Source organism: Rhipicephalus sanguineus, chromosome 4 (assembly GCF_013339695.2).
Source record: "Rhipicephalus sanguineus isolate Rsan-2018 chromosome 4, BIME_Rsan_1.4, whole genome shotgun sequence".
NCBI lineage: Eukaryota > Metazoa > Arthropoda > Arachnida > Ixodida > Ixodidae > Rhipicephalus > Rhipicephalus sanguineus.
Window position 1 is genome coordinate 211,480,820 of NC_051179.1, and position 10,878 is coordinate 211,491,697.

The 10,878-nt window shown below is 46.2% G+C and overlaps 1 protein-coding gene across 1 annotated transcript; it reads left to right on the top strand.

Annotated features, from left to right (window-relative positions):
• The first annotated feature begins 4,323 nt into the window (after positions 1–4,323).
• Positions 4,324–10,125, top strand: LOC125758381 (uncharacterized). The gene is made up of 4 exons (XM_049415484.1): positions 4,324–4,555; positions 6,798–6,889; positions 9,559–9,789; positions 10,051–10,125. The coding sequence occupies exons 1-4, from the start codon at positions 4,378–4,380 to the stop codon at positions 10,123–10,125; spliced, it is 576 nt and encodes a 191-aa protein (XP_049271441.1). The 5' UTR covers positions 4,324–4,377.
• The last annotated feature ends 753 nt before the right edge of the window (positions 10,126–10,878 follow it).

Here is a 10,878-nt window from a genome sequence, read left to right on the forward strand (position 1 = left end):
GTAGCTCGTCGTCGTGACTCCGCCCGCTTTGGCAACGTAACACGACGTCAGCAATTGATGTCATTGGCGAGCTATATCAGTCGCAATGCACTTCCGCTTGCTGCGGCTCCTGGTTGTTTATTGTTTACATTGTCGCATGTGCTCCATAAGTTGACGGGCAGTTTTCGGCTCTTCAGTATTTTTAAACCTTTGTGACAGTTTACAATGCAGCAGGAATGCGTGCTTGCTTTCCAAGACGTTGAAGGGGCGCGAGAGAGAAGCCTGGAGAAACGCGCTTGCCGCACGAGCAAGCGCGACCCGTGAGAGCTACCGGAGATTCCCCTCTCTCCGCTCGATTTGCAGCTGACAACTGAACAACGCTTCGCCTTACGTCGAAGGTGAAGGACGTGCAGGTGCTATGCAGTGCATGGAATATACGTGCGACAACTGCGTGGCCGAAACCGCACCACTGCAGGGCCAAGAAACAAGGCGCAGTTTCATGGGATGGGTGGGAACAGGAACTGACATCAACTTGACAACTGTTTGTTGAGACCTGGTTTAGACCAATCGACGAGCTCAGTGGTACATCAAGTTGCCCATGGACAAGTTTGCGTCACTATGCGTACGAGGGGGATCGGTCAGGCGAAGGAAAGAAGCGCGGGAATTATTTTTCGAAATGGAGGGTCTGTGCGGCGCACAGCGCTGTAATATTCGGTAAATGTGATCGCCGCGGTCTACTGTACGAATTGGCGAGCTTGTTTGGGGGGTGTAAACAAAAAGTCGGAGCATGTTTACTGGCCCTTTAACAGTTGTTTGAGTAGTGAAGGGTTCCAGCAAGTTTCAAACGCGATCACAAGAAGAAAGGAACACACAGGACAAGGCTGGTCCTGTGCATTGTCCTGTGCGTTCCTTTCTTCTTGTGCTCGCGTTTGAAACTTGCTGGAACCCTTTACTCATCATATACCAACTGGCCCAGAAAACCACACTGCTAAACAGTTGTTTGAAATGTGCAATTTCATGTGCACTTGGTTCCTTGGTATAACGACAGTCATGTCTTTTCTACAAATTGGGGCACATTAAATTGTCCCTATCTTGTGTCACTGCAGACAGTATTCAAAGCATCATTGATCTCAAATTCATATTTTCAATGATTAAGGTGCCTGCTTCTTCGTTAGACAAAAGCACTCTTGTCCCTTCGAGGTGGTCTGCATTGCATAGACACATCTCTAGAACAGGGGTGAATGAAGGGGGTATAAAATTTAGCGCTGTGATTTCACGTGCACTGTTCCTCCAAGGCTTATTCTCACCATTCCAGCTCATGTAGGCTGTGCTGAAGTACAAGTCTAAACTGTGCCAGTGTCTCATGGCCCTAGGCGTGAGCACTTGCCACCATAGAAACGATCACAGTTTAGCCCCAAGGGTGAAGCAGCGATTGCGATAGCAACAAGTTGGAATGTTATACAACGTAAGGCTAGCAGCTAACTCCTTATTGGATTCAATGTCGCGTAACTCTACAAAATGCTGGCACAAGGGAATATGGCCGCTCCAGTGAGGGAAGTGGTTTTCGTGCTGTCTGCAGCTTCAACGAGAAGTAAGTGGTGAGAGGGACCAACAACTGAGCAGAACATGTGATTAGATCCTGGTAGAAATTAAAAGACCGTGATATATAATGACAGATTCCAGCATCCTTTTTGCGTTGTGAGTAGGATTTATGTTTTTAAATCGTGCCTAAATGTAACAAAAACCGGTATGTTGCGCAGCCTAGCGGAAGAGTCGAAGAGCCTTGAAGCTGGATTATGAAGTCGGGCACATTGCTGTACGTAGTCTGATGCTGTCATCAGCGCCGTAATTGGTCCTCAAAGTTAGAGTATGTATATTATTATCTATCCCCGCTCTGTTCTGTGCTGCCTACGAGGTAAAAGGAGTTGCATGGTGAGAAGCGGCGCTGCCTTTGCGGCCGCCAGTGGCCCATGTCCAGCCGCGGCGCATGCGCGCCGAGTACACACACATACAGTAAACCGCCGCACTCGAACATGAACTGCTCTCGCGCTCACTGTTTGCAGCATGTGTTGTCAAGTGGGTATAAGACTTCATATTCGCCGCAGATAGAAAAATTCAGATTAAAAAAATTTTTCACGGCATTTTTCACGTTACCATTCCGTGGCTAGATACTCTGACTAGTTAGCTTTCCATTGCGCTAAAGAAAATAGGTGCCCTAAAAATTGGTTGTCAGTCTTTTTAAGGGTATGGTCTGTATACTGATGTCTGTCCAGAAAGCACATGTGACCGCACCCTTTTGATCAAAGTTCGCAGTTGCTGCCTGAACAACGCAGTTCCCCACCCGTACACCTACCTTCATGCTCCTTCACCTGATAGATTCGACATTTCATCTCTGCTTGAGCCGCGCCCATCTGCAGCTTTTGCAAGCTTTTGCTTGCACATAGACCATATGACGCACGGGGCGATGTTTTCAATTTGAACTTTATACGGAATATGATGGCGACGGCAAAAAATGCACCTGGAGTGTCCATATAATTGCTATTAGAATAAATGTCAAAGTTGGATGGCCATAGTTTTTGAGGCATCAGTCACAAACACCTGACTTAGTGTTAAGAAGGAGTGAAAGCTCAGCCTTCTGCTTATGATGGATTTTTGTTTTAAATGCGAAGCATTTCTTAGCGAACCTCTGGCACTTTGAGCGTTTCTATCTATCTATCTATCTATCTATCTATCTATCTACCTATCTATCTATCTATGTATCTATCTATCTATCTATCTATCTATCTATCTATCTATCTATCTATCTATCTATCTATCTATCTATCTATCTATCTAAAGAGTATTTGACGAATATGATTGCCGGTTCAGGACATGAATAACATTAAAATCCTGTCGCGTACGTCGTCAAACCCTTTCCACTAGACACGTGTGGCACATACCCGTTTACCATGGGCCGCGGGGTACGGGTATGCGCCACAGGTGATTGGCAGTTTATATCTACCCAGGAACAGCGAGCAGAGACATTGGTAACTTAAATGCTAGATCGTTAAGGAAAACCAACATCGGCAGCGTTGACTTAACGAATGGAAAGAATGAAAATTAGGATCCCAGCCGGAATCGAACCCAAGCATTCTGCGTGGCAATCAGATATTCTACCACTGAGCCACGCCAGGTCTATAAACTGGTTTGGAAAAACAGCATACGCAGGCGTTATATCGGTGCAACGTCAATTGTGGTTGTGGTGCTGGCTGTCTAATCTTGAAAGAACGCAATAAACACTACATGATACTCCTACGATGTGTACTCCTACGATGCAGGCGTCATATCAGATTAACGTCTGTAGTTTCAGTGTTGGCTCCGCTTTTATAGCAGTCCTATAAAGATTACATTTGTATTCCTATGATTGAGCAAGATATATTGAAGCATTCCTCGACCCCAGAGGAATACATTAACGAAAGTTACGTATGATATCCACATCACCGCACCGTAAAGTGCACTTCGTCCGCCAGAACGACGCAGTCTCCTCTTCATTTCTTACGAGGCTGGGCGATGGCCTCATGCTGACCGAGGATGATGCCAGATTGATTGACAGCCGCTAGGTGGATTAGGCTACGTAGGCCACATACGCCCAAGTAGCTTACGAATACCACAAACACCAGCCACTGATGTTGGTCTGCGTAGCACTATCCAGGCCTACCAGCCTCGACGGCCTATACCTCACCAACGCGAAGGGTGGCTTCAGGTTCCGACATGTCGCCGGCTCTGTCGACAGACAATTTGTCGACGAAATGATCGAGGCATCCACGAATTCCAACAGCTCTACTATACCACATACTTCACTACACATGGACCCCTCGTCAGCACGATCACGACCGGATACTATAACAAGTCATGACCAGCTGCTGGTGCTCACTGATCGCGGTGATGACTCCCTTGTTCAAGAACTGTCAAGAACGTCTTCCACACATGCACACGGGTTCGTGAAACGTGCGTGTGTTCTCGGGACACGTATAAGCACTACATATCACCTTAACGCTTCTGGTGTTGGTAATACCCACGTTGCCATTGGCAGCGTTACCCAACCGTAAACAACTGGTTATATAACACATATGCGGCTCTTAAGCATATATATGTGTGCGTATAAAATTTTTACAAATCTTTAGTATCATTTTGTAACGTGTCGCTCACTAAAAAAAGTTACGCCAGTCACCTACCCTCCTCATGCTTCGCATAACATCGACTCCCACGGTACGTGGGATCTGCCGAATTTTTTTGTCAGCATGGAGTCTGTTACACAAAATGTAATGCAGTGGACCACAATTCTTGTCTTTAATACTGCAGTCAAAGGATGACTTGGCACAACCAGAAGGCGGCTGTCAACTGCGGCGCCATGGCAGCATGCGAGCTATTGGTGGTGTGGCACCGGCAGCGATGAGTGCTTCGTATCATGGCACCCTACAGTCTGAGCCACAGCCAGCACGCAAGCCACAGCCAGAGTCCGCACGCAAGGCACCACTCCCACCACAACACCCAGGGCGCAGCAAGCAGAGGCCAGAATCCAAGCCTGCATCTGGTGGTGCGTTGTTTCTGTGCATGACCGACCAGATTTTTTCTTGCAAAAAGGCTGGGCGTGCAAACACAGACACAAGAGAAAAGTCCAGACACCACCCCAGAAAAGAAAAAGATAGAGAAAGAAAGAAATAGAAAGAAACAGGGACAAAAAAGAGATAGAGAAAACAGAAAGAGAAAGACAGAAAGAGAAAAATAAAGAAAAACAATGAAGGCTGCCCAGCTCTGCTGTTCCTTCAGGCACCGCTATTGCGAAGCTGCCTTAATTTTGTTTTAATGTAAATGAGTAAGCACCAGATTAAAGCTTTGCAAAAACAGCATCCTAATGAAAATCTATACTAAAATATTGCTTTTCAGAGGGAAGGATCGTACGTGTCAGCAACCTTTCTTATGTTTTCACGTGTCAGCGTAATCTGTGATTTGTTCACTTTGTATCAGCCGAACATTCAGTACAAGGTGCACAGCAACAATACCGACAGGGCAAGCTTCACAAACAAAATTTGCTTGGCAGCTTGCCATGGTTATTTGCGCAGCATCTTTTATTTGTTTCTGGGGATAACTTTCCTGGGAGAGTCTTCAAAGGGCCCCTCACCAGGTCTGACCATTTTGAACTGACACGCACGATGTTTACATTGTACGCTCACGATCGTGTCTGCCAAGATTTACATCGCTATGCACCGCCGAAAGAGCTGAAATTTCAAACTGAACATCGTCTGTTCTTCTCCTCACGGGCGCTGTGCTCCAAGATGGGTCGATGACGTACAACACCGAGTGCATTATGTAGGTAAAAGCAATGCACTGCACAGCAAACAGAGCCTCGATGTTCTCACCTGCTGCACGGAGAGGCGGATCAGGAGAACATAGAGGCACTTTAGTGCAGCATGATCTGCGGAGAAAAAAGAGGGTTCATCTCGCCCACACATCGTGATGTGGGCATGACATGCTCATGCGTGTGTGTCACGTGATGCTCCGGTACGTGAGAACACAGGGAAGGAGTTTGGCTTGCATGGGCTAGACAACACAAGTGGCAGGGGCCTCCTCACGTCAGAGTTGCGCGCCACGTCAAAATATTTTTTATCTCTGCTCGTAATGAACCAATTTGAAAAACTCTTGTGGCAGTCTATTGGGCACGTAACAACTTCCCGTGCATAACTAAAATTTGCTGTGTGGCCTGCTGAGGGGGCCTTTAAAAAAATGTTTTGTAAAAATTGAGGATGTATGAGTGTCCACTTGTTCCATGTATTTACCAATAGACTGGCTTCATCACACACATGCTGCATTGGAATGATTAGAAAACTGTATGCACAGAAAATGGTTGCAAGTTGTTTCTCAGCTGTAACAGTTTGTTAAAAAGCATGTAAAAAAATTTAGCATAGGCCAGCAGGGAAGTGTAGGGCATTCTGTGTCATCTTCAGTTGAGAACTGTTCCAGAGAGCACTGGTCTGTTGCATGAGAAGTCCTTTTTTTTTTATTGCAAATATGCATTGCTCTAATACCTTTTTTAAGTGATTGTACACGGTCACTCATCGGAAATGCCAATATGTGACACACTAATTCACAGCACAAGGTAGGTTGCTGCCATTGTTGATCAGTTGACTGCATGCTGTTCTGGGAGGTGTGCTTGCGATGTGCTTGCAAAAAATGCAAAACTATACAGCTGGGCTGCTTTGCCAGCCACTGTGCAACACTTCAATCATCAAACTGTTTGGGAAGCATGAAGGAGTGTAATCCATAAGCCTTCATGATGTCCTTGATTTCATTGTCTCCACACCTTCAGGTAAACACTAGTCTTTGCTCATTTGTTTGTGCACTGCTTGCAGTATGGACAACTTGATCGCCTCTCCATCCTTTCATGGTGATTTTAGGATGCTATTGAACTCTGCAATGAGGTAATAAAGTCAGTTGTGAATGCATGGGACGCTTGTGACTTTCAAAACAGGTTAGCATTAGAATGACAGAGAGCTGAGCTACTTGGTAGGGCTTTATCGTGCGAGAAGTTGGGCGTTATACCGTTTCCCTTCCTTATGCTGCAGAGAAACGTCTAAGTGAGCTCAAAGAACTTGTTTTGAACAGGTCTCATTGGTAGGGATATATTCATGATGTTACCAGCAACTTGACCATAAATTTCCAATCATGTGTTGCATATCTTGGATGTGCCAAGACATTTTATTGTCTATTCGATCGCCAAAAGACCATCATTGAGGCTTGAGAGGTAAGCATATGAATAACTCTCAGTTCTGGCAATGCAGCAGCAACAACGGGAAAAAGCAGCCCTGACGAGGACGAGACCCCCATGAAAGAGCATTTTGCACGCCTCGTCCAGGAGCACGACCGGCTACAGGTGGGCACTACTACATTCTTAATTGAATCTGTGCATTGACATAGAGTTTCATATTACAAAAAATAAAAATCATTCTGGCAAGGCAGTCACCATGGGAATGATTCCAATGGCTTCGGATTGGATTGCGTTGGCCAGCAAACTGTCTTCAGGTCTTATATCTAGGATAATAGTTTCGTTACACCTGCAGCAGCTGTATCCAGCCGTAATACGTACAGTGTTCTCTGGCTTAGATGTTGGGGTGCGGTGCAAACTGCTCAAACAGTGCCTTCATTTTTGAAAGTGGCTGGAGCACGCTAGGTCTCCCGGTTTATGCAAAAATGTTCCAAAAGCCAGGTGAATTCATGATTCTAAAAGACGTACTCTGACTTAACTCAACAGGTACTAACAAAATAACACATGTTCACCACCTATGCAGGTGGCATCCTCATTATGCACTGGCAACGAATGAGCGAAGGTCACTACTAGTCGCATATGCCCTTGTAAACGTCTGGTAGGGGGCCGTGGTTCTTGTTGCAAGCCGATACGCCGCTACGGATGAACCACGATTCCAGGAGTTTTCTTTTCCTCCAGCTTTGTTCAGGAACCAGCATCGTCGCATTGTTCAAGTCAAAGGTGTGCCCTGTTGTCCAGCAGTGTTCAACGAGCTCCGTCTTGGAACGCACGGCATGGGTGACTTTAGTGACATCCCCTCTGTGTTCTTTAAGCCTCATTGATCTTTTCCTGCCTGTTTCACTGATGTAAGTTGCGTCGCAATCACCGCATTGTACTTTGTAGACGACCCCGTTTCATTGTTCGCTGGTGTGCGCTCTTTGGGCTTAGCGAACACCTGTCCCAAGGTGTAATGGGGCTTAAAAATGGCTCATATGCCCAGCGGACACAAGGCCCTCCGAACATAGTCTGATACACTGCGAACATAAGGAATAGACAGAATGGACGTCGTCTTTTCTTGTGACGCACTCCCCGTTCCTCTTCGCATGCGCTTCTGGGTATTGTTAATAAATGTTCTTGGGTAATGGCGTCGTTCCAGTGCACCAACCACATTGCCGGACGAGTCGTCCGCTCTTCTGCCACAGTATTTGTGTTCCGCGTCATCGTTTCCAAACGCTCCATGTGAGATAGCCATAATCTATTCCGCCCTTTGCTGGTATCAGCGGTGCTCATCACGAGACGCAAATTTGCTATTGGCAGTTGGCGCGTGTTAAGCTGGGTTCGCGGCAGGTACCGAATGTATTCACAAGAGCCTGGGTGCACACCAAAATGCCTGATAAGTGTACTGGGAGGCATTAAAGCTATTTCGGACATCGCTGTGGTGATTTGACCACTTGAGCAGAATAAAAGAAGCATGAATTCGTTCTTTCGGATGATTTCGCAGTCCCTACAGATTCCGAAAAATTGGACGTTGACTGTATTTATGTTCCGGAAGTTTGAATACTTCTAATAGTTAAAGTCCGATGCGAGTCGAATCGAATAGCAAACACTATTAGAAAAATATTCGAAAGTTCGAATATTTGCACACCTGAAATTTCTAAAAATACTTTATTTCAAGAAGTTGATACGTATCAGGCCTGCCAGAGCCACATAGCACTTGAGCGGCAGCGCCTGGCAACAGCAGAAGCAAAAGTATTTGTAAATCACAGTCTTTCATGGTCTTTGACAGTCTTTCATGAAGTACGGCACAAAAAAGAGAAAAACAAACGATTTCCTAAGATGACTAGTTAAGGGGGGACGTGGCAATGAAAACTATTTTTTTAATTTATGGAGATGAAGTGCAGATGTTATTTGTTGTGCTGATATCATAACTGAAATTGGTTTTTAGCTATCTGTTGTAGTTTTTGAGTTACAACACTTAATAGTCTGTCATCCTAAAATTAATTAATTAATTACACATAACTTCGTCAAAATTCTCACTTAAGGACACTCACAAGGGCCCATTATGTGCCGTAAAACTTCTGTTATATTTTTTAATGTTGAAATAAGCACACAAAAAATTTCTAAAATGTCCTGTCTGTATTGTCTTACTAACAACTTTCACAAAAAGCCAATTATAAAAATCTCTATGATGTGCGGACAAATATGGACAGCTTTACAGCTTTCACCAATGCCTCAGTATCTAAGTACAGAAAACGGAATGGTTGTATCTTTATTTGTTGTGAAATGACACTGGGATGACTGACAGCAACTGCTCAAAAAACGAAAGCTGAGAAAATGGAGCTCGGAAGGGAATTGGTTTTATTTTTAATTGGAGAAATGCAGCTTTGTGGCTGTCTTGAGCTCTGATCTGGCCTCCTTACGATGATGCCAAGATGGTGGCACTGTGCCGAGTGAAAGCTGGAAGATTTGCATTTTGTAAAACCCAATTTTCTCATAGTTTTTGAGGACAGCACACTAGTGAAATGCGTTTTTCTCTACTTCTACTGCTTATTGTGGTCTAAAGTTTCACCATGACGTAAAAGATGGTCTCAGGATTGCAAAAAATTTAAATTGGAAAAATGAACATTTTTGACCAAATTTGCCATTCCCATTGCCACGTCTCGCTTAACAATTTGCCCTAGTGCCTCTTCTAATGTAGTAGGGGCAACTTATTGGAACACACAGTAGTCCCTTTTTCTATACATTGTTCAGTGCCTGGGTACAAGGAAAGCATCCTTAGGACAACTGTTTTGATGCAGGTGAAGTATGGCCGCCTGCGGGCTCACCTGGTGGAGCGGGAGTGTCGCAAGGAGCAGCAGCAGCCAGGCCCCAAGGGGCCCCTGGCGCCCATCCCCGAGGACGAGGCAGACTCCCCTGATGGGGAGCTGCCACCATGCGTGCGTGACTCCCCGCTCCTGATGGGGCTGCACCTGGAAGCCCAGAGGCTGCAACAGGAACTGCGCAGGGCACAGCGCGCATACTGGGACCTGGTGGGTGGGCTTACATACTTTGTTGGCATGTTGAATTATGGTCTCCGTAATAATGCGCAGGAAACTTTAAACCAGCCACTCGTTAAGCAATTCACACGGTGCCTGGCGCGGTTCTATGCTTCTGCCTTCTGCTTCCTTTTTCGAAGAAATTTCAAGCACTGGCATGACTGGCAGAATGACTGGCATGACCGACTGCCACGTGGAATGCCTGGTTTCGATTCCAGCTTGAACCCTGTTTTTTGCCCTCATTGTGTGTGATAGCTGCAATGGACCCCAGCAGTGGCAGTGGCAGCGGACAACATCGCCACAAAGCCGGCTGTTGTTTTGTGCTCATAACTTATGCTACAAAACCCTCCTTTCAGGCACCAGTTATAGGGTCCTGCAAGATCATGGAGCACATTATTAGCTCTCTAGCTCCCCCCCCCCTCGAAATTTTGGTGATGTGTTTTTACCAAAAATAAATAATAAAAATAGGTGTTTTTCTCAAAAAGTCAAATTTTCAGCAAGTGCCCCCCCCCCCCCCCCCGCCCCGAAAAAAAAAATTCCTGGCTATGGGCCTGCTGCAAAGCCTTTCTTTCCTTTTGCCGAAGTGGAGAAAAGATTCTGGTACTCTCGCACGACCATCCGATAGTGCCGATAGCGTGCGGTGGCAACGCCAAGGAGCATTTCGGAACTATTACAGGGTCCGGTATACGCAGTGACCGACAAAGCTACAGAACGGACAGTGTCGGCTTTCCGTGAATTATGTGTGTGCATCTGTACCGCAATCTGCTACTGAACGAAAACTGGCGCAGTTCCAGTGAAACGCGATACGGCTGCATGGAGCCGATCGTCTCCTGGCTAGTTGCGTGCAGCGCGTTGCCTTCTCGGCTCACGCCGTCACTGCCGGGCCGCTTGCTGTACCGCACGCGCGCATTTGTCCTGGAAGTGTTTTTCGTACCTACTTCGCTCCAGACCGTGCACAGATGCGGCGATGACGAAGTAAGCGATGCGCACTCCGCGACGCTCTAGCGGTCCTGGCAGCAGACAGAAGCGCGTTTGGGTGGTCGCCCAATAAAAGCGTGCAGTATGATTACAACAGCGCTACGC

Excerpts from the sequence above, each read along its gene's own strand:
- LOC125758381 (XM_049415484.1), top strand. The coding sequence starts at position 4,378 with ATGCGAGCTATTGGTGGTGTGGCACCGGCAGCGATGAGTGCTTCGTAT. Across the intron at positions 4,556-6,797 it reads ATCCAAGCCTGCATCTGGTG|CAGCAACAACGGGAAAAAGC; the intron begins GTGCGTTGTTTC and ends CTGGCAATGCAG. Across the intron at positions 6,890-9,558 it reads AGGAGCACGACCGGCTACAG|GTGAAGTATGGCCGCCTGCG; the intron begins GTGGGCACTACT and ends GTTTTGATGCAG.